The sequence below is a fragment of the Stegodyphus dumicola genome, chromosome 3 (genome assembly GCF_044657685.1).
Source record: "Stegodyphus dumicola isolate Sdum_Otavi_A_Nest chromosome 3, ASM4465768v1".
In the NCBI taxonomy this organism is placed as follows: domain Eukaryota; kingdom Metazoa; phylum Arthropoda; class Arachnida; order Araneae; family Eresidae; genus Stegodyphus; species Stegodyphus dumicola.
Window position 1 is genome coordinate 90,830,622 of NC_140770.1, and position 25,464 is coordinate 90,856,085.

At 31.0% G+C, this 25,464-nt stretch overlaps 1 protein-coding gene across 2 annotated transcripts in view; it reads left to right on the forward strand.

Moving 5' to 3' along the window:
- hiw (MYC binding protein highwire) overlaps window positions 1-25,464 on the forward strand; it is a 256,065-nt gene that overhangs the window by 181,693 nt on the left and 48,908 nt on the right. For both annotated transcript variants that reach the window (XM_085813060.1, XM_085813059.1), the window contains exons 54-58: window positions 3,648-3,945; window positions 4,323-4,406; window positions 4,496-5,093; window positions 17,463-17,622; window positions 19,672-21,493. In XM_085813060.1, the coding sequence (XP_085669186.1) occupies window positions 3,648-3,945; window positions 4,323-4,406; window positions 4,496-5,093; window positions 17,463-17,622; window positions 19,672-21,493 (2,962 nt within the window). The remainder of the gene's footprint in view (window positions 1-3,647; window positions 3,946-4,322; window positions 4,407-4,495; window positions 5,094-17,462; window positions 17,623-19,671; window positions 21,494-25,464) is intronic.

Consider the following 25,464-nt stretch of genomic DNA (forward strand, 5'->3'; position numbering starts at 1 on the left):
AGTTTTAAAATTTAAATATTTAATTATTGTATTTCTATTGACATTGATTTTCAGTTAAATAATTTAAGTGCAGCAGTTTTTGTTCATTTAATTGCGTGGTAAAATTTGAATATGTTAAGTTTTAAATTTTCATGTACAGTGTGATGTAGAATGGTGGATGCTTGTTAACACTCCGTCAGGGTTTTCTGGTGATCTATATTACTTTAAATCTTATATTTTTAGGTCCAGGCTTTTACACCTGACCTTTCTTTCTTTTTTTTACTTTTTAATATTTTTATTTATTATTTACAATCACACAGGTTAAAATGCCATTTAAAAACACACACAATGAAACATGTTAATACAGTTGAAAAAAAAATAAAAATATGGCAGTTGTTCACAAATAATTAATATCACATAAAAGTACATAATATAAAATGACAAAATAAATCAGTTATACTTTAATTCGATTCTAAATTTACGTTTGGTTTTTATTTGAACATTCTTGACGCATCATTCTGCATGTTCCAAACAAAAATTTTATGCAGAAATATTGGGTCAATCTACTTTTCTTATTTGTTTGACATGTAGAGCACCTTTTGCATTTATTTTGGTTATTGGGAACCTTTGCTTTTTCTCCTTCTTCAGCAGTTAGTCTGTAACTTTGAAGTTTCATTTGCAAATCCTTCGATAAATTGGTTTTAGTCATGCACCTAACAACTTCTTCATTGACTAAATCCTTCACCAGTATTTTCAAATACAGTCAAAAGTCTTTAATCCAGACTCGTTAGGACTTCAGTGATTCCGGATTATAGATCATCAGTTTAAATCTGGTAAGATGGCATGCAGAAATTATAAAATTAAAAATATGAAACCGTAATTTATAAAATAAAGAGAAATTATGATCTAAAGGGTATCAAAATTTACAAAAAAAAAAAGGTTAATATTTATTTGTTTACTTTATTAAACATTTCTTTCAACACGCACATGCATAAAGCATACATTACGCATAGTCGAAATTAGAAAATTGCAACCAGAAAACTATTTGATGTGTATTCGTGGTATTTATAATGATGAGGAATTTGATTTAAATCTTATCAAAGACGGAATACATCGAGAGGAAATACTACATTTAGTAAGGAATTATAAGCTGAATAAAATAAAAACATCTGTCCTGAAGATAAGGATAGTGCTGACTGATCAACTTCCAGTTCATTGCGCGCCGTGACATCCCCCCCTTCCGCAGAGCAGCGTGAAATTGATAAACAGATTTCGGAATGGTTAGAGAAACAAAGGATATGCCTTTATCCATTTTTTGCAGCAATTCCACTTTTTGTTTGATGGACATCAAAACATGCTTTTGCTTTGGCAGCTCTAGCATTGGAAATTCTATTTGACGTAATCGAAAGTTCATGCTTACTTTTATAAAATTGCTCTAACTGTCTGCAAAAAATAATAAGCTGGATCCAATTTGAAGATTAAGGAACAACGCAATCTGCAACATTAACTGAAATACATAATTAGATAATTTTAGCTTAGCTTATACCGTCCGTTATACATCAAACGCGCATGTGTAAAAGTATTATGCACATGAGTGAACATCCATGCATTGACACATGCGCAGAAAGTTTGTAGCTTTGAGGTCAGATTATAGATCACTCTGGATTATGGGTGTCCGGATTAACGACTTTTGACTGTACTCTCTCCTGTTCTGAACAGTATTCTGATTTCACAAAAATACAACTAGTCCGCTTATATCTGAAATATTTAGCATTGAATAAAATACTATCATCGGCCATCTTCTTGTATTGCGAGCGCAATTATAAGTTCCACATATCTTATCTAGAGCTTCAACACCGCATTTTGTATCATTATAAAATGTGATTATATCTGGCTTTTTTTCATCTCTCCAGTGTCTGCATCTACAGCATCATCAAGTGCATACTTGATACAAGCAAAACATTTTTGCCTTTTTTCGCTACGTATGAAACTAAAGTGCAGTTTTTAGAAAAACCAAATAAGCTTGAATGTACTTCTTTTTCTTTAGATTTCACAAAACAGGGAGGTATTTCTTTTTTATTATTTCTTATTGTTCCAACGTAAGAAAGTTTTTATCTTTTAGGGCTTTTACAACATCAATAGAGGTAAACCAATTATCTGCGGTCATATTGCGACCGCTGTTGAAAATTGGTCCAATAATCGCAGAACAACATCTAGTGGGGAACTACTGACACTAAATAGACCTTCGGGGGCTGTTTTATGGCATATATTTCTAAATTCAATGTATAAAGCACTTTAGCATGAACTGCGGCAAAAATTGTAATGCAATATTTATTTGGTTTTGATGAAATGTACTGGCGAAAAGGCATCTTCCTCTAAAACCTTCTAATTTCTCATCTATTGCAACATTTTGTCCCACGCAATAATTACGCTTACATTTTCCCACAAATTTCTCAAAAATTTCTCTAATAGGTGCTAATTTATCTGTTTTCTTTCTCTCATTCCTCATCTCTTTATCATCAGATCTACAGCATCTTAGAAGAAATTTAAATCGCTTCAGACTCATTACCGTCTCAATACCCATTCCATCATAGACCACAATTCTTCCAAAATTTGTTGATTACTTCGCAAAACGGCAGTTAATATAAGTAAACCTATAAATGCTTTTATTTCAATGATATCTGTTAGTCTTGCATCTCTTTCTCTACTAAATAGATCAGAAAGTATAGAAATGTATTTTTAGTGTATTTCACAATTATTTCCAATATTTCATCAGAAAAAAAAAAAAAAAAAAAGCAGTTCCAAGAGTTGTATATAGTTTTGATACCTTTTGCATTTCCGATTACTCCAGGTAATTTGGTGGTAATATTCTGCGATCTAACTGTGACATTTTTTCTTCCCAGCGATTTTGCCCGTTTAGAGCTTTTGCAATAAAATCACCATTGTTAGCATCATCATTAAGTTCTGAGTCATTATAATCACTTTCAATACTCTCAGAATCCACTTCAGATGTTTCTAAAATATCCATTTTTTCATCATCATTTTTATCAAATTCTTCAGCATTTAATTCCTCATTTCCATCCCTAACAGAATATTATGGACTAGTTCAAGGTCTTTTTGATTATTCAAATCTAAAAAGCGTTTAGCACTTATCATGGGGAAAATAAATTAAAAATCTATAAGAAATCTCGATACTTCCATAAAGCTTCAGGAAACAAACGTTATCGGGCGCATGTATCTGACAGATACAGATTTTCAAATAAGCTTAAAAACAGGAAATACTCCTACACTGAACTGGTCATTACTGCATTCAAAAGGAGGGAGTGGCCAGATGGACAGATACTGATAAGGTCAAGGTCGTGATAAGAAGTTTAAGGGGACAAAAACAGAGATTTTGACACGCCTGTATCTGTCAGGTCAATGCGCCCGATGGAGTGTTAATATATATATACTATCGTTAAAAGACAACTGTGTGAATATTCTAGGCGTGCTTAAGAAGAGTAAATTAATAGAACAATAAAAGTAATTTTGTTATCCTTGGCAAATATTTTAATGTAATATGCAATCTTATTAGTTATAAGTTTAATTTTTATACTGGAATATATATATACTATATATATATATATATATATATATATATTTTTTTTTTTTTTTTTTTTTTCCTCAAGGTAACCAATTCTGATGGCATGTGGGTAAAACTGGATAAGGAAAGTAAGCAACGATATTGTTTTAATATGGATGGTGAAGCTTGGACACTTGTTCGTAGTCTTCCAGATATTATGTATTTACAACATGAGATGGATGCAATACATAATATAGAAAGTGATGAAGATAGAAGTCATAGTAATGCTAAATTTTCTTCGGAGCAGGGCTCAATATTTGGCTCAAACGGTCCAGGTGGAAGAGGCTTTGATTTTGCTTCTGCCGTTTCAGGGCAGACTTTTGGCTCCTTTGGTCAATCAATGGGTATGTTATTTTTTATTAATAAATTATATTTATTTTTAGTATAAATAATGAAAAGGGAGAAGTTTTAGTATAATTTGTGCAATATGATTAGCCATACATAACAGTTTTAAGTTGATATGTTTTTGATAGAAATAAGTCTTAAAATGTTATATTGGTGAACTGTTTCTCTTGCATTTTTAAAAAAAATTATTTATAAATTATTAGAAGAATGATAATTTATTAAGGAAAATGGCAGGTTTGAATGGTTTGAGTAATTTTAAAACAATATTGTTAATTAAATTGTTATACATTTTAAAAGGCTGGTAAGGAAGGAAATGTAAAGGTAAGTGAAATATTTTTGTATCTAATATTTTCTATTGATTATATTTAATCTTTAGGAATTTTTACATTTGGAAGTGGTACTTCAGATCATGAAGGAGGATCTTCTGGTTCTACAAGCCCATTTGTGTTTGGATCACCAGGTATGCTTTATTATTTTATTAATTCATACTCTGTTATTTTAAAATGTATATAGTAATCTAATCAAAAATTATTTCCTTTCTATTTTTAGTTTCAACTCCTTCTGTTTCTATGCAGACACTTATAGAATCAGAAAAAACTGAATCAGATAATCTTACAAAGAACTCTAGTGGTAACAGTAGTGGACGTGTTGCTGCTCTCCAAAGGTGGTTAAAAGAGGAATCTAGTCATAAAACTAATTCTGATCTTCACCGAATTTCTGTATCAAAAGATATTCCTCCAGAACTTCAAAGTGTTTCAGTCAAAGAACTTGTAAAAGCAATAGGAGAAAGCAGAGCAAATGGCAATGCTGCTACACCCCCAAGAACTCCTCCCAATACACCTCCTGTACCTCATAGGAGATCCAGAAGTGGAAGCCCATTACATCCATCTGGATCTCCAAAACTTCCTTCACGTCGTAGCTCTAGTCCTATTCCAATTGTAAATATGCCTGTAATGCGTTCAAACAGTGAAGCTACGTCTCCTCATTTATTGTCTGGAAATAGTGTTTCATCAGCCTCTCCTCCTCTTTCATGCTCTCCAAAGAATGTGCCAAGGCATCCACAAGGAGTCCAAGATGCATGGCCTTCATTTCAACAAAATATTTCACAGAAAACAACTGGTAGCCTTCGCAGAAGTTCTTTACAAAGGTAGCTCAATAAACATCTTTAATGGGTTGTTAATAATGTATCATTGTTCCAAAATATATAAAAGTAGTACAAATTATAATCTGTGTTGTAATCAAGCACTAATTAATATATTAAATTCATAATGAATAAGAGTAATGTATTATTTAAAAAATAATATACCATAGCTGTATTACATGGGATAGAATTGCATTATGGAAAAATGCCATTCATCTTTTGTTCCGATGTTGAATAAACATACATTATTCTAAAAGATAGGTTTTGTAACTAGTGCCCCCCACCAAAAAAAAATTTCTGATAATGATAATTAGTAGCTGATTTCATATAAACTTATCATATTTGAATTTTTTTAAAAAGTTTTCATATTTTATCCCCTTAATGCATGCAGTTTTCTAGATTAGATTAAAATAAATTTGGTATTAAAGTTTCGAATATAATAATAGTGTCATATAGATAATAATAGGTTAGACTAATTTATATAATTTTATAGCTTATCTGCTGCTCTAATCAATTAAAAAAAGTAAGAAAAAATTGTATGCCAAAGTGATGCATGTTCAACTGAGGTAACAGAAATCAAAGCTGTCATAAGTGTGTTATATTTGTCAAATTTTTATCATGCTTGAATCTAAATATATATATATATATATAAAATATGGGATTTTGTTTGGGCACTGAATAGCTAGTGAGGAATAATTTCAGCTAGTGAGGAATCATAACAAATTTTCATTTTTATTAAAGTACTTTGGTTTGGTGATACAAATTAACAAGAAGAAGAAAAAGCATTAGATTGATCATCTGTTGTTATGGAAGCAATTTTTTTTTTCTTTAAACTGAGTGTGAAATTTTCACTATACACCCACTAGTATATGTTCTTTGTGCATAATACAGTGTACTAACTGGTAATAATAAGTAGATATAAGTAATATAATTAAGTTTTAAATATTTCGTTTTAATCGTCAATATGTGGTATCCAAGAAATGCATTTATCTAAACTAATTATGGTAGGGCCATTTGGATAGTACCATGCTTCCTCAAAAATAACATTTGGTCTTACTTGGTATTAATTTTTACTCTAAAGACAAAGTAGGGCATTTTTTCAGGGGATCTCCTGGAACATTGTCATAAAGTTCCAAACCTCAAATTTCAATTTCAATTTTTTTTTTAAAATTCCATTTCCTGTAAAAAACGTGCCCCTAAATTCTAGCAATAAAGCTTTCCTTGAATAAGCAATTCTTGCTTCTTTAGTCAGCTCTTAGTGTATTCAGAATTCAGCTGTCAATGATTTTATCACATGAATTCTTCACCCAAGACACACCCTTGTATGCAGTGCTTTGCAAAGTACCCATGATTATTTCTTCCCATTCTATGTTAAGTATAATCATGGGTTTCTATGCATAAATGGCTCCTGAATGGTTGTTTATTGGAATTCAATTCTATGTTCAATGTAATCATTGTTTTCCATATGCAAGTGGCCATGAATGGTTTGTTTACTCCAATATAAGTCTTCGGATAGGCTGTCATTTCTATCAGAATCATTATTTAATCTCTTTCTGTGAAGATATCCTTTATGTCTTAGTGGGTTAAATATTGTCTGAATATCCTTTATGTCTTAGTGATTAAATATTGTCATAAACAAGCAGAACTCTTTCACTATCTCTTATAAATAAATGATAGCATTAAATGCATCTGCTTTCTTATAACTTGCTTTTGTGTACTTTTTTGGTTTGAAGAATGTGAATGCCTGAAACAAGCTCAATCTTGTCCTTAGTTAAGATCAGAAGTAAGCCTTTCTTTTCATCTAGATGAACTGACAAAATGAAAATAGTGTACACTTTCATAAACAGTGAAAATATAAATTAACAGTACATCCCTCTGGTCAATTGTCATTTGAGATCTTTGGCCCCTGAACACTTTAGTTTCATAAATAACAATCATATTTGAGAAGTGGTATTTAAAAAAGTTGCTAATGTTATTGCACACTTAATAATTGCAGTATCTTCCCGTTTGAATAGTGCTGTCAATCTTCTTAGAAACAGTTCATATCTCTGAAGAAAACCATCCATCCAGTATTGCAATACTTTGAATTCAGGGGATATGTGTAGCAGTGATGGCATTTTAAGAACAAATGCTTGAACATCAGCCATGTGAACAACCAAAACTTTTCCTCTTCTGATAGCTTTCATTTACAGATTATGTCTTCAAATTAATATTGATTGCCAGTTGTTGACTGCAATTACTATATTTTGATTGCCTCTTTTGAACTATTCAAAGATCTAAATTTGCTTTGCAGAAAGCCATTATATTCTTACCTTGGGAGTACCTTTCAAACTGTTTCAGTACATCCATTAAAACACATATATTGGAGATTCTTATCATGAAGATTCTTAATACAGTCAAAAGTCGTTAATCCGGACTCGTCGGGACTTCGGCGATTCCGGATTATCGATTTTTCCGGATTATAGATCATCAGTTTAAATCTTGTAAGATGGCATGCAGAAATTCTAAAATTAAAAATATGAAACCTTAATTTATGCAATAAAGAACAATTATAATCTAAAGGGTATCAAAATTTACAAAAAAAAAAAGCTTAATATTTATTTGTTTACTTTATTAAACATTTCTTTCAGTGTAAGTTGTTTTAAGTTGCTTTGTTTTATGTGATAATACTTTCTCTTTAATTCTATAAACAGACACAGTTTCTTGTTCAGTTACAAAGTTCCGCTGTTCCAAGTCCCGTTAATTTTTGTGCCGAGAATACCGACTAACTTGTCAATCGAAATTTTTTCGTTTTCACTAACCTATCTGTCACATTCTTCATGTCTTTATCCATTTTTTGCAGCAATTCCACATTTTGTTTGATGGACATCGAAACATACTTTCGTTTTGTATGATCCTTTGGGAGCTCCAGAATCGGAAATTCTATTTGACATAATCGAAAGTTTACTTTTATAGTATTGCTCTTACAGTCTGCAAAAAAATAATAAGCCGGATCCAATTCGAAAATTAAGGAACAACGCAATCATCAACATTAACTGAAATAGATAATTAGATAATTTTAGCTTATACCATCCGTTATACATAGAACACGCACGCGAAAACGTATTCTGCGCTTGCGCACACACATATGCACAGTGGTAAAAGGTCTTACGTGCACGCATAAACGCCTATGCGCATGTGTCAACGCGGCGCATGCGCAGAAAGTTTTTAGTTTTGAGGTCCGAATTATAGATCATTCCGAATTAACGACTTTTGATTGTATTCAAAACTGCTACCATTCATAATCTTGCACACATGTATTTAGTCTGTACTTTGATCATTCAGCAATAAATCTAGCTGATGATTTTAAATAAAGTTTGTTTTTGAAATTAAGCAGACAGTGTGAACTTTATAAAAAATCATGCATGGTCAGGGCTGGTGCTAGACACATTACCGCCTGGTGCAATCTTTATCCATTGCCTCCCTAAATTCTGTTGCACAGTAACTTCCTTGAATTCTAAAAGTTTTGCCGTCTCTAAGTTTTGCTGCTTGATCCTTCTGTAAATTCTAAAAATTCTGCCATCCAGCACAACCACCGATTCTGGTGCTGGCCTTGGTTAGGGTTTATCATCTGATTAGAGAAATTTCGGAACAAACATAGTTTCCCTTTTTCAGGTAGACTGATAGTCAGGCCAATATTCATTGGTGGGGGGAAAAAGAAAAGGAAAATTACTTGTCTTTGAATATGCTTTTAAAATTAATCTAATTTTTAATGCTATACCTAAACTTTAAAACTCTCATTTTTAAACTTTTAGTTTCATCAAAAGAAAATAATGCCCATCCGCAGTTACAAAATACTTGAGGTTTTTCCCCTCCCTCCCTCTTTTAGCATTTTAAATTGTTAAAATGGAAGTTCGTTAAATCCATAGAGTTGAAAAAGCACACAAAGGAAATTAATATTACCATATTTTAAATGCACAAATATATTTAAAAAAGAATGTACTTATAAAAATCAGTTTAAAAATGTGCAATAAATCATAAATAACCCCAATAGTTAATAATTTCCAGTATTAGAAATTTTATTTTGGGATATTATCAATGTAATTTTTTTCCTTGCAGAATATCACAAATTTGCTTGGAATACACTGCAAAACTTTTTATAATAGATTGGAATCTGATGCTTCCTTTTTTTGGTAGTTTTTCACTTTTAAGCAAATCTTCATGCCAATTTTAAATGACACATCTCCAATAATGAAGATTTGTACTTAAAAACCATCTTTGGGATAAATATTTAACACTTTAACATTTGACATGCAATTTGTTTCACGGTTTGCATTTCGATGTATTATATGCTTATAAAGTATGTGTTTGTATATAAAGAATGAAACAAAAACAATCGAAATGTTGATAAAAAAAAACTGAGACGAATGGTTTTTGAATTTATTGATTTAGTATTATTTTTCTTCATCCTTTTTAGGGAAGCAGAACTCAATTAGACTTTACTACAATAGTATAATCATCAGTTTAGCTGTCTGATGAAAAGTCAAAAAATTCAGATATATTGATTATTGATTTAATTTAATACTATAATTCATTTAAGAAATACCAGTGTAAGAATTTTTTTTATGACACATAAAAAATTCCATCACTCTTACTTTTTTTAGAATTGTTTGATCTCCCATATAAATCATAGCTATGTATGGATTTTTTACTACCAATAAAAAGTTGAAGGTTTTATCTCATATTTTACTTTAAAATAAAATACTTTCAGGACTGCATATTTTACATTGAGTTTTCCCACTGGGCTTATTTTGCAACTTTTTAAAAATTACTCATTCGTTATCTATCATGACATTCTCCTTAATTTAGATGTTCACATTTTTGGTATGCATGCATGTAAATAATTAAACATTAATTAATTGAAGAGTTTTTATATTAGGCAAGTTTGTCAGGTATCATACAGTCCTTAAAAGTCCTTAGGTTTTTTGGAATCGATTTAATTATTTCATTTCTTCTAATGAAGAGCTTTTAACTAATTTTTCGCTTTGAGGGATGTGAATTCTTTTATTAAACGGTTCTAAATTTGGAGACTTATCAACATTTTGGTGATTTTAAGATAAATTTGTATAGAAAAATTTTAATTGGCGATCTGGGAATTTTTGGACTTTTTTTTAAAAGCTTTTAACATTGATAAATTTCATTAAAATAATGTTAATATATTAAATTTATATTTAAGAAATAACATTAAAATAATTATAACTTCTTTTTATTAAAATAAAGCATTTTTATTTTTCCCTATCATATTATAAAGAGACATTATGTTCCATTTTGGCGACTTATACAATTTATACAATACAGATTATAATAATAATCTTGAAAAATAAACAATGTACTATAAAATGCTATTAAGCACAATTTATGAAACAATTCTTTGCAAAATAGCTATGTAATTAATTAAATGTCTTCTTTTTAATTTTTTCATGATAAGAGTTTTCCCATGTAATTGTCTCAGAATATGCATGTTTTCTCTATAAAATTAATTTTACACTTTTTTTTTCAAAATATTTCTGGCTTCTTGTTGTTACAGAATTGATAGGGATAATTTTTCTTTAAGATTTTAGACATTGCAACTTGGAAGGTTTAGAAGGCAAGATTTAGAGATCCACAATTCTAGCAGATTCCAGAAAAATGTAACAAAATGAAAAATGTTTTCATGGTATTAACTCATGATGGATGTATTTTACAGCAAATCTGTGATGAATTTCTTATTTTTTGGAGAATTTTCGAAGGACAACGAAAACGATTTGAATATTTTATTTCTGATACTTTCTTTAAGTCTTTTTTTAACATGTTTATCTTCTTTTTATTTTCTATTCTTTTCACTAGACACAGGTATGGAAAATATCAAAAAATGCTTCTAATCTTATCGCATGGACAGGCATCTATAGAAAAACTTTTTCTGTTTATAAAGAAATTGAAAACTGACAATTTAAAAGATTCATCTTATATGTGTCAATGGCGGCGTTAGGCATCTTCCCACCTGATGCAATCTTTGTGGGTCTTAAATTCTGTCGCTTAGTGCCTTCCTGAATTCTGCTCCCAGTGCCTGGCCTAAATTCTAAAAGTTTTGCCATTTATAGATTTTGTTAGTCGGTGTGTCAGTAAATTCTAAAAATGCTGCAAACACCGGCTCTATAACCGACCCTGACCATGCTATATTACTTCATATTTATTATGAATGTTCATATTACTAAAGAAATAAAATTAGCAGCTTCTATACATTCTAAATGCAATTTTTTTTTTAATAACAGAAAATCTTTAATTAAATCCAAAAATCCTAAAATGAAGAGGAAACATACTGAAGAAAGAAAATGTATACAAAAAGAGAAAGAAAATTATTCTTTAAAGATATGTATAGTTATTATTATATAAATTAACCTGGGAGAAGTCGTGCGGGGCACAGAGTCACCCCATGCGTCAAAAATCAACAATCCTAACCGGAAATATTTCATTTTAATGAATCATCCTTTTAGTATCTTCCTGTTTGACACTCCCCTTGGAATGTGTATTATTATTTTTGCTTGTTTTTCTTTTCTGCGAGAGAAGCAATCGTTTCTTGGAATCCATGAGGGAATGGGGTGACTGAGTCACCCCGTGCGACCGTTACTGCTTCAAAATTTTTCATTAGTAGAAGTTTAGCTTCGTGCTCTCGTGTGTTGCCGTTGTGGTTCTGTTGGATTATTTGATAGATAATGGTTTACAAACGTAAATTTACCGAACATGAAAAAGAGATGGAACGTTTGAGAACTGTATTAGATGAAGTTGAGTCTTCTGAAGGAGAAATTGATCAGGATAGTAAAAATGAATCTGATAAAGAAATATACAGTTCTCACAACAGCGAAAGAAAATTTGAGCAGAATGATGAAGACGACGGAAATCCTGATTTAGTAAAAAGTATTTTTATTAGCAAAAATAAGAGTTTGGCGGAATGGAAAACCAAATCAAAAAGTGAAAAAGGTCTTCTCAAATTATAATAACTCATTTAGCAGGATTAAAAGAAACTGCACGCAATATCAAGAAGCTTCTACAAAGTTGAGAATTGTTTTTCAATGCTAAAATGATACAATCCATTGTAGAGTGTACAAATATTTATATTGGAAAAATATTATGACAAATGATGTGGAAATTAGAGCACTTTTTGGGCTTTTACATCTGTACGGCTTGCATAAATCGTCACATAAAAATACGCAAGATTTGTGGGCTACTGAAAATTGAAACAGGCATTACAATTTTACGAAACACAAGATTTAAATTTCTTCTCAGGTGTCTACGGTTAGACAATGTGACTAATCGTGAAGCTCGGAAAAAAAATTAGACAAACTGGCGGCTGCGAGAGAATTTTTTACAGATTTCAATGAAAATTGCCAAAAGATATACCTTATTGGTAAATATGTTACTATCAAAGAAAAATTAGAGAAATTTCGAGGGCAATGTTCCTTTTGTCAATATATACCCAGCAACCCATCAAAGTATGGAATCAAAATATTTGCCTTAGTAGATTCAAGAACTTTCTGCAGCTATAACATGGAGATATATGCAAGACAACAGTCGGAAGGTCCCTTTAGAGTTGAAAGTTCTTCATTTGAAATTACAAAACGCCTGTGCACCCCTTTCTTCGGGCAGAAATGTAACAATGGATAATTGGTATACGAGTTATCCTCTAGCAAAAGAACTTTTGTCAAAGAAGTTAACTATTGTAGGAACCCTGAACAGAAACAAGGCTGAAATTCCCACCAAGTTCATCCAAACAAAAACTAGGAACGGTTATTTATCTATATTTGGGTTCTAAAAGAACTCGACAATAGTATCGTATGTGCCTAAAAAATCAAAATGTGTAGTTTTGTTATCTACAATGCATTGCAATGATGCCATTGATAAAAGTGATGATATGAAGAAACCAGAAATAATTTACTTTCATAATGCAACAAAAGGTGGTGTAGATAAAGTTGATGAAATGTTATCGTTATATTCGACATCTCGAAAAACCAACAGATGGCCGATGGTCGTCTTTTACTGTGTTGAATGTCACTGCAATAAATACCCGAGTTGCTTTATTCCCAACAAAGACTTGTCCCTTACAATATGGAAATAGTAGAAAATTCCTAAAAAATTTGGCTATATCTCTTATACAGCGCCTTACATAGAGATTACAAAAAATATGTCAATGTTTCCTAAAGTGGTTCATGAAAGCATCGATAATGCGACTTCTAGTGTATCAGAAGAACGCCCATCAAAGAAACCAAAGCTCGACAAAGGCCGACGTGCTACGTGTCCAAGATCCAAAGACAATAAAACTACAATTTCTTGCAAAATATGTGATAATTTCTCATGTAAAATTCATTCTTCCTATGTTTGAAAGAAGTGTATGTTAGTTTCTGACTCCTGATTAGGTATATACTTATATTGAATGGGATTTTTTTTTCTTAAATATTGAAATAAGTTTTTTAAGTAAAGAAGTATAGTTTCTAAATGAAATATTGCAATTATTGTTTATAATCAAATGATTTCTATAAAATATATAACACATTTTCCTAATGAAACTGATTAGGGTGACGCTGTCACCCCGTGCGATCTCCAACGTCAGTGTTGGGAGCGCGCCTTCTGCCGGGTTAACCAGTTGTTTATAATTTTAGTCTTTACTATAACTTTTGCTGTCTCTTTCCTCACCAGAATGCAAATCAGTTAAATAGTATTTAAACTGAAGTTTTGGATTGTAGAGTGTGTTTCTGCTCACATGCTGCATTAGTTTATTCTAGATCTGATAATTTGTAATTATTCATCTTTGCGTTGGACTTAGACATTTGAATTTTTTACAATGGTAGAGTTACTGAGTCAGCAAAATTAAATTGTGTAGTCTTTGACTACTAGTCTACATTTTTAGTTTGAATTTGACTGTTCCTGTTTAGTTACATCATCACAAGTTGTAGTTGATTTTATTAACACAAGAGAGTTCTTTTATGGTCTAGGTTCTGATTAAATAAGAAGATTTATTTAAACCTTTATCTGACTTTATAGTTACTTGCAGATATGGCAATAATTTGCTTTATGTCTGTCAGGAGTTTTGGACTGTTTAACTTTTACCAGATCAAGTAAAACCTCATAGGTGCATTGTCAAGAGACTGAAAAATTAGGAGATGAAGGAAGTAGAAACCAATGGGAACACTGGTTTATTGAAATAAATTTCTGACTATTAGAAAAGATGCTTAAAGAAACGGAAATTAGCCAATAATGTAAAACTTATTGTTTGCAACTATTGAGACTTAAAATAGTTTCTTCTTAGGATGGTATTACAAAAATGATGTTCAAGCACAGATGCACAGATCTTAGAGGACCGATAGGTCCTTAATTTTTTCATTAATGGCCCTTAAAAGTACTTAATTTCCATGTGCAGAAATGTGTATGAACCCTCTTTATGACAAAAATAATTAACTTTTAAAACTTGCCAACTGTGCCTACATCTGGCTTTCAGGTCTGTTCTGATCAGTAGGTCTCTTTCTAGGCAAGCAGCTGCCAGTCATCTGTTATGCATCTTGCCAATTATGATTTTGCTTCTCATTTTAACCTATGCTGTTGTTTGAAATAAAATGTGTCTGCTGTTTTTTAGACCTCTAGACCAAGCAAGTACATGATAAAATGAGACACAAAAGAAAAAGTCAATATAAAGCTAACTGTTAGTAAAATGTAAATAAAATGCCCCTAAATCTTCTTTTAAATATGTTCAACTGTTTTAAGTATAAAATATTTAATGCTGTTTGATAAATTTTATAGAGCTTATTCTCAAATTTGTTTTATAATTGTGTTTAATAATAAGGCATCTTACTTATGGATCAGTTTTCTTCTGAGGATGGTATTACAAAAATGATGTTCAGGCACAGATGATATCTTTAATTGAATTTATTCAGTTCCCATTATGTGATAGATCCTTAATTTTTTTTTTTATTATTATTAATGGTCCTTAAAAGTACTTAATTTCCATGTGCAGAGAATGTGTATGAACCCTCTTTATGACAAAAATAGTAATTTAGCACATTTTGATACTGGGAAATAAAATCTGCACAATTAAGCATCATATTGCAGAAGTTCATTTTTTTTTTAACTTTGAATTTCTTAATGGTACATATACATATATATATTATTTTTTCCATTATTTAAAAAAAAATATTATCATTGGTATGATGAATCCTTATAATAGTTGCACCAGGTGCAAGTCTCTTCTTTGAGACTTTGTCTAGTTTCAACTTTTCTTTTCTTTTCTTTTCTTTTCTTTTTTTTTTTTGAATAAATCTTACATTATTTGGTTAAATCCCACTTCTTTGGCAGAGGAAGTATGAATGGAGAACAGTTTGCATTTCTTTGTAATATATCTTCTTCATTTGCTGATATATTCTAGGACTTAAAATTTGTGAAACTGATGATGATAATGTATATTTGTAAAACATGATTTAAATATAACATATATAAATACATTGAAGTTTAATTGATAAATGAGGCACAGTAAGATAATGCCAATATTAAACAAAGTATAAAATATCTTTTTCATTCTTATGGAAATAAGAAATGTTGAGCACGTTGCGCACACACGCATGACAGTGTAATGATGCTATTGATTCTTTTACACACAAATGATGTCATGATATGATTTGTATTAATGAGAAATGCCAAAGCTTATGATTGAAAAAAATTCATATGTGGAGGTTATTAAGTTATATTAGAAGGGAGGAATCTTTAATTTGTTAAATATTGAAGGACGTGGAAAAAAATCCAGTACTGCACATTTGATTGTGCCAAAATAATCATTTTTAAAAGATGTAAAATAAATTCATAATGGGAGAAAAAGTGTGATGCTGTGTTTTACTAATAGAATCAAATATTAGACACATAAAGAAAAATTTGGTAGGGAAGAAAAAGCTGCCATCTATATTTTATTCCTTGAAAATGAGAGTATTATATTTGTTTGAACTAAACAATGAGGGAAGAGATGTGATGCTGTGCTATGCTAGATAAATTAACTATTAGACATATTTGAAAAGAAAATTTGAAGTAGAGAAAAGAAGGTAAAATGTTGCTATATGTATTTTCTTCTTGAAAGCTAAATGCATAATCATTATTTTTGTTCTAACTAACTAAACATAAATGTTTCTTGAGCAAAACGAAAAACTGAAAATGAAATTAAACTGCTGAATCTGTACTTTGAGTATTATTAACTAAGTGTAGAACTTGAATTGAGCTCCTGTGTATACTGGGAAAATGAGTACTAGTAGTTCTAAAATCTAATAGCATTGATTTTTGTGTTTAAAATGAAATAATGCAAGTGGAGCTAATCAAAGTGTGTGTTGAGCATATGGAGAAGATGCATTATCATCTAAGAAAGCATATTTTATAAAGGACATAGTACTTCATAATGAATGAAGATCTGGATAACATATTGCCATTGATGATGATACTTTAAATAGACATAATTGAGACTAATCTACATTTAACACTCCCCCTCTCTAAATAATTCTTTTTCCTTTTCATATTATGTTTATGTGTATATTTTTATGAGACATTTGATTACATGATTATTTTTTTTAAGATGAAGTAGATTTTATTAGACTTTCAATATAAATTTTAAGAATGAGGTATTTACCTCTTGATTAGTGTGGAAACTGTATGTTATTTTGTAGTGATTGAATAAAATAAAAAGGAAAAGAGGTAGGAGACACTCCAGTAGCAACCAGGGTTAGTTAGTTATGCGAAATCACTTCTGATTTAGAGAAATATGAGAACTTGTTCAATGTTAAAGCAGTTTGAATGAGAGCTGTGTAACAGAAAAATCCTAGTGTTTCTTTAATATTTCATATTCATCTCTTTCTGTTCATTAGACAGCTGTATGTATACAGATTAACTTTACTGTTTATTAGATAATTACATACACAACTAGCCATTCATTAATCGCTGAGTTCTTAAAAGAAAATTACTGGCTTTTATCACTTCTAAAAATCAAATAAGTCTATTACTATGGTATTTTTAAGTGTTAGAATGTCAGCTGTTGTAGGGGAAGCTAATTTGACAAATATTTATTTTATTGCAAGATATCTGTATTATCTGTTCATACAAATATGACCTCATATTTAAAATATGAATTCATGATGCAACAAATGTATACTCTTTCTATGTATATTTTTCCTATTAGAACTTTAGATTGTTTTTATAGAGAGAAAATTCTTTTTAAGATGTCAAGCAGTAAAATTCTATTCTATTGCTATCGAAATTTATGTGAAAAAATTTATTGCATTTTCTGATGCTTTATTTTTTATAGTAGTTAGTTTTGTTCACTATGTTTTTATCTTTCAGTGATACCAGTGTAGGTTCTCATTTTAGTAGCATACTTAAAGAATTGTCTCAGACTTCTGCCACAGGCTGCATAGGCTGTATTACTCAAAGGAATACTATAAGTCCTATAAGTACACCAGGAACTCCTGGTACACCTGCTACTCCAGGGACACCAAAGAAGGTTAGAAACTGTAATTATTATTTTAAATATGGAAAGTAAAACTCATTTTTGCTAGCAATATTTTAACTTCATCTTTCCCTGATTTAAGATTTATATTTTTTTTTAATATTTTTATAAGTTTATTATAGTAAAAATGCATTAAAGTTTATACTACTTGTAGAAATTCAGTTGGTAATGCATAACCTGTGCTTTATCTAATGTAAAGTAGTGTATAAGATAATATCTAATTTTTGTTGGTTGGAATTTAAAAAATCAAATTTTAAATGAAGGGAAAATAATTTGTCATACAGATTATATAGCATGAAGTGCTAAAAACCATATCTTATAAAGGAAAATGTGTTACTTTAAGTATTACTGATTAAATATTGCCCAAACTTTCTCAGAACATCAGATGTATGTTGTTTATGTCTGGGAATTGCTGGTCTTTTTAGTTTTTTTAAAACATGATCTTTTAAATAATTGCATAAAAATTACAGTAAAATATTTCAGTGTAGAAACTCCATTAAAATTTTCGTCATGTCATGTGTATGTCTGCTAGACTTCTCCTTTCAATTTGTGAAATCAAAAGAGATTTTAATTTGGCCAAGTGAAAACATGTTGCTAAAATTAATTTTTTATTACTTGTGTAAAAAAAAAGTTATTATTTTGAAATTTATTTGCACATTCATTCATTATTTATTTTTAACCACTGCTTATATTAATTAAAAATTTTTTTGTTATATGCTTATCAAATCTAACAAAAGAATTGCTTCAGATTATGAAACTGACCTTAAGGGAAAAAAAAAAAAAAATGCTTTCACTTTAGAAATACTTGTAAATCTTTTTTTTTTTTTTTTTTTTAAATATAGATGTCATCTATCAAGTCATGAAATTTCATTCATGATTGCTGTATGATGTATGGAATTTAACTGTTATAGCTGTGAAAGATATATTTTCAGTCTTCATTTCAGCTAAATTAACTTGCTTTTAAATTCATTTTAAATTAAAGGTTAATATTTATTCTGATCAATACTATTATATAATTAGGGAGAAAGCAAGAAAATAAATCATTCATTGATTAAATAATAAATTTTAAAATTAAAATTCTTTTCCTTCATTTCTACACTTGTAATAATCAAAATATATTCTTTCTGACTATTTCCCCACAAAAAATCCAGTTAAAAAACATGAAAAAAAAAAGACTTTAAGTAAATTCATTAAACTTTATATATATGTGCACATATAGCGATATTAATCTTTTAGAGGCATTAGGTATTTTGGAAGCAGGAAAAATGAGCAAACGCCTTTGTCGGGAATCGAACCACAGACCTCTGGAATACCGGCCCAGCATGCAGAACCACTACACCACAAAGGCACACTAAGAAAGCGGGAAAAATACCTTATATACTCTCCTTTTTAAAGAGCAACTGGGGTTTTCAGGGGACCCAATCGCGAATCCTGGAGAATCCTCATCCAACACCCTTTTAGTTTGGGTGCCATTAGGTATTTTTAGAAGCCAGCAACATGAAAAATAACAACAACGCCGGACCTCTGGAATACGTGCCCAGCGTGCAGATCACCACACCAGGAAGGCGGGAGAAATACCTTATAATCTTATTGAATCATTTCTAAATGACATTATAAAGTTTTAATTTTTCCTGTAGTACAGTTGTTTGTTATAATATTAAAAAAGTAGATTTTGTTGTATTTATATGGATAAAGGCAAAAATCATATTCAATCATATTTTCTTATGTGAATCAGAAAATAATAATAAATTATAATTACATCTAAGAACTTATTTAAATTTATGTAATATTTTAAATTTTTTTCTTCTTGAATAAAAAAAAATATTTGTTTACTTGCATAATTTGTTTACTTGCAAATAAAATTTTATTTGCATGGCTTTATCCATTAGACAGTGTTTTAAACTGCATATTGAAAAACATCTCAAGTTAATAACTTATTCATATCTTTTCCTCCACATTCAGGAGTTAAACTATTTCTATTTCTCATATTAAAATTTTATCTTATTTAAGTTCTTAAAGGTAAATTTTAATTTCCATTTCCAGGAAGCAAATTGCATCACATCAGCAAAAACTGTCACCCAAATTGGAACTCAGACTAGCCCAGATAGTGTTAAAAGCCATTTTAGTATTGGATCTGCAGGAAGCAAAGACGAATCAACAAAAGTGTCTCCTAAACTAGCAAGGAAAGATAGATCTTCTCGCCAGTTTCGTTCAAAGCGTGAGCGAGTCAAATCTCCTGGACCCATGCAGGTCAATGAAAAATCTAAAGAAAAGAGTGCCTTAAAAGAAGCTGTTAAAGAAGCTATGACACCAAGTGTTGCAGAATGTCTGCGAGCAGTTTTTGCTGCTTTTCTGTGGCATGAGGGCATTGTTCATGATGCAATGGCTTGTGCATCTTTCCTTAAATTCAATCCAACACTTCCTAAACAAATAACTAGTGTGCCACATGTAGCAGTTCGAGAAAAGCGGGATACCTCTCCTCTGACTAGAGAACAAAAGGCCAGGTATCGCCATTCAGTGGAAGTAGCTAGTCCAAGTTTATTGACATTTCAGTATTTTGAATCTTTTTCTCCTGCTCCATTTAATGCTAATATTAATAAAAATAAACTTCGAAAAACGTCAGTGCCAATTAAGGAGGATAGTGTTATTGAAGCTTCTAAACATGTACAAGGTTTGAATGACAAAAATGATAGTATTAGTTCTTCCAATTCAGTTCAAGATAGAAAAATAAGTACTAATGAAAAATATCAATTACCACAATCCCTTCAGCATTTAGTTATTTTATGGGAACAAATTTCATCATCGAGCCTCAGAATCGTTTCTCAACAGCTCATTTTGCCTAGTCCAGTTACAGGTTCCAAAGTATTCCAGAAATTAGAAAAAGAAAGGAATAATAGAGAGAAGGAAAAGAAAGTGAAAAAGAAAAAGGACTATCGTCCAGTTATGTCAGGCAGAGGTAATTTATTTGCTGAAGCTGCTGGTGGACCTTTTGGAGCTGAAAGAGAAAGTATGTGTGAATTATGTGGTAATTTTTTTCCTCATCCTGTCACATACCATATGCGACAAGCTCATCCAGGATGTGGAGATCATGCCGGAGGAAAAGGCTATAATAGTTGTGGTAATTTTTGTGGTGGTTGGGCAGGTAATTGTGGTGATGGTGGAATTGGTGGAAGTAGCTGGTATTTAATTTGTGATCGTTGTCGAGAAAAATTTATTCGACAAAAAAGACAAAGTCTAATAAAAGAAAAAGTAAAAAAATCACGAAAAAAGACGTCTCCTACTAAATTGCTTTCACCATTGCCTCCCATGGAAGCTCACCAAATAATGAAGAATAATGCCATGTTCTTATTAGAATTATCATCATCTGCATCATCGGGTATACCCACTACTGCTGCAACACCTTCCAGATTAAGTCTTTATAACAGTATGCCAAGTGTACATGAGCAGAATGCTTTTATAGATACATCTCCTTTCCCTATGATGTCCTTCCAATGTCTTGATGTTTTAGGTGTTCAACAGGAGTACAAAAATATGATAGGAGAAGAATTTCTCTCTGAGGAAGACATACGGGCTTTACAAAATGGTGCTGAAAATCTAGGTCTTGGTACAAGTTTTCTAAACTTATCCTCAGGGATCATGCGTTCATTAACAATGAATGGTGGTGCTGATTTACAGCTTATATGTGCAAAACGAGAACGTCGGCGTTCTAAAGCTAAAGAAGGAGAAAATAAAGCACGCACATTCCATCGTTCAATTTCTGTAGGTCTCACCTCAAGGGACTGGAATAAACAGGAAGGTGAAGCCAGTGTAGGAGAATGTCGTATTATTATGACTAGAAAAAGGAACAACAGCAGTGGTTGTGAAGGTAACTAATTTAAATTTTATATTTAGTGATTTATAATTTGATATTTATTTTATCAAAGCTAAAAGCAATAATATATCATATTTTCCCTTTTGTTGCATTATTTTGTATGTTTTTGTATATGGGAAATAGTTTTATAAAAGTAATTGCTTTTCAAAGCTAGCAAAAATGCTTTTGTAACCATTCTTCTATAAACAAAAGTGCTGGCTAGCTCTAAAAGTATTTATTAACTGAGCATAGGAACAGTTAGAAAGGAAATATATATAAAAACAGAACATACATCAAAATGGAACACCTAATATTTAGAATTAATTTTTGAGTTACAGAGACATAATATTGTAGAATTTATAATCACCACAGTTGGGTGTCGACTAGCTGTAACTAACTCTTGTTGCCTCTAGATGGTGTTTGATAAAATAGTTAATTTATGTCCAAATAGTTCTGTTATGTTTTCCCCCTTTGCTGAAACATGATATTTGCCGAGAATTTTGTCTAGGTCTTTGAGATCATCAATATCAAAAGTCATTAGAGATCTTGTAGTCATTATCACGTAGGGACTGTCTTGCTTAGGCATGAATTTACTAGTTTTCTTTAGTGGGCCTTTGCTGACAGAAGGGAGACAAACCCAGACTTTATCTCCAGGAGTAAATTTCAAAGTTTCTTGTCATTTCTTATTAGCATATTGCTTCTGTTTATCTTGATGTAACTCTACTCTTTCATGTGCCTGTTGTACAGTTCTCACAAAATGTTTCAAATATGGAGTAATTTCTGTAACAAAATTATTATCATTATTACAAAATTGTTGAAACATAATATTGTAGAAACTAGCTTCATCACAGCTAGAGGTCAACTTGCTGTAAGCTGTTCCCATTGCCTTTAGATGGTGTACAATAAAATAGTTCGGTTACATCCAACTAGTTCACAATACAATAAAATAGTTCGGTTACATCCAACTAGTTCTACTATTTTTTACAAAATTTATTTACAGGGAAATTTCAAATAAATATTTTCAATATCAGCAATGGTACTTGTCTGTTTTTATAAACACATCATGTAAATATCATTCTAGCAATAAGCTTAATTCTCATATTGAGATGGAAATAAAAAATATCTTTGTGTATTATTGTTATTACAGTAAACATCAGTATGCAGTGTATAACTTGAGATGTCTAAAATTGCTTTTTCTGAAATATTAGCTATTTGTTTTGATGAAACTGGTTCCCCCCCCCTTCTTTTTGGTTTTCTGATCTTAATGCAATTGTACTAACAAAATATATAATATATTTAGTTACTTTAATATTATAATGATCATCTTGAAATAAAAACAGCATGCAGAAAATGTGTGACATGAAAAAACTGCCAAATAGAAAGCATGTGGAAATAACGAAGCAATAGTGAAACAAAGTAAAATGCTGATAAATTATGTTACATTTATTTCCAGTCTACAGGGTGAATCTGAACAAGTGGGTAAAAGTGTAAGGAAGGATAGAAGGCAGCTTAGCCTTCTAGGATAAAGCAATATAGCAAGGATAAAGCAATATTCTTCATAGAATGTATGGTTGGAATACAAGTGGTATGAAATTAAAGGATTAGCACATGAATGAGAGGAGATACTTCAGAAATATTTTATTTCTATTTTATTAGCAAGAATGGTAACTGATGTACATGCTCAAAGAACTTGCTCAAAAGACATTTTGCCAGCTGTAATGCAAGCTTCACACCTGTAGGATAGGAATTGATGCACATTTGCGAAGACACCAGGCATTTCCTGAATATCAGCAGGAACAACAGCGATCCTAGTGACTTAGATCCATATTGATTTCAACAGGACACTCGTAGATTAGGCTTTTCATATGGCCCCACAGGAAAAAGTCCAAACATGAGAGATCTGATTATCTTGGTGGCCAATTTATAGGACCACCTCCATGAATCCATTGTCCTGCAAATTTTGTGGTTCGTATAACCAACCATCTTCTTGGCAATCCACAGTAGAAAATGCCATTAGATTGTGAGGACCAACTCATTTATAGCATTTACGATGCCACCTAGCGGCTTGTCGTTTATTCCAGCTATACATTCTATGACGAATATTGCTCGTGTAGCTGCCTTCTGTCACCCCTTAAAGTTTTCCTCACTTGTCCAGATTCACCCTGTATATCTTTTTACATATAATTATTTCTTGCCCAATTACAATTTTTGTTTTGGGGCTACTATATATATAGATAGATAGATTTTTATGGCTACTAGTGCCGTACTACTGCATGCAACTTGTTATATATCCAAATGTTTTCAACATTATGTAAATATCTTTTAGACCATAGTACACTTGTAAGCGAATTAACATTCTGTTTAATGTGAATACGACAAAAGTTGTATGCAAGTTTTAAATAACTTTTTCATTTAACTTAAATTGAAACAGATAGCACTACTTTAATAGAAGGCACTACTTGTATGTACAAACAAAACTCGGCCACTTGGGTAGTAAGGTAACATAAAGCTGAATTTACAGTTTATAAGTATTATAGCCAGAGACTACACAAATTTCAGACCAACTAAGTGGCTCAAAACATTAATGGCCCATAGTAAGGTTGGCTAGCAGAGTGGGCAGTGCCATAATATTAACTGGTCAAGCTTAATTATTATTATAGAAATAGAACTGCAAGATCTGGTGCCAAAAGCTGTATGTTAAATATTCCAAATCCTTGCCTTAAATACTTTTCATTCTGATTTGCATCTTGGTGAAGGCAAACAGAGATGTTATAATAAAGATTTAAATCACAATAATTGATTAGTCAACGTAAAATACCTTACAACTTCTCAACAAGTTGAAAATTGATTACGTATTTTATATTTGAAAGATTGATCAATAAGCACTTTCAGTTTGTTCACACTATGTAAAATCTGTAGTTTGTAACTTGTCTGCACACGGTATTAAGTAAGGTTGGCTGAAGTTTTTAATCATTGTCAAGCACAATGTTCGCACAAGTTTACCATGTGCTGTTTGGTATATTTGGTACCAACTGCTGTTTGGAATTCGTTACTAATACACTACAAAGTCTTTAATCCAGACGCCCATAATCCGGAATGGTCTATAATCCGGACCTCAAAGCTACAAACTTTCTGCGCATGCGTAGCTTTTACGCATGTGCATAATACGTTTATGCATGTGCATGATACATTTATGCATGCACATTTAATGTATAATGAATGGTATAAGCTAGGCTAAAATTATCTAATTATCTATTTCAGTTAATATTGCAGATTGCATTGTTCCTTAATCTTCTAATTGGATTCAGCTTATTATTTTTTGCAGACTGTTAGAGCAATTTTATAAAAAGTAGGCTTGAACTTTCGAAGCCAAAAAGAGTTTCCGATTCTGGAGCTGCCAAATGATCTACAAAGCGAAAGCATATTTTGATGCCCATCAAATAAAAAGTGGAATTTCTGCAAAAAATGGATAAAGGCATGAAGAAAGTGACAGAGAGGTTAGTGAAAACAGAAAAATTTCGATTGACAAGTTAGTTGGTATTCTCGGCACAGCAATTACAGGACTTGAACAGCGGAAATTTGTAACTGAACAAAAAATTATGTCTGTGTATAGAATTAAAGAGAAAGTACTAGCACATAAAACGAAGGAACTTAAACAACTTGCATTGAAAGAAATGTTTAATAAAGTAAACAAATAAATATTAAGTTTTTTTTTATTTTTATAGCCTTTAGATTATAATTGCTCTTTATTTCATAAATTACGGTTTCATATTTTTAATATTATAATTTCTGAATGCCATCTTACCAGATTTAAATTGATGATCTATAATCCGGAATCGCCGAAGTCCCGACGAGTCCGGATTAAAGACTTTGTACTGTATTTAAAACATTTTTTTTTTTTTTTTTTAAGTTTGAAAATAGTCATTTCTAAAGCTGCCGTGAGCTGATAGTTGTTGTTGGTGAATGCCCCCCCCCACCCCAAAAAA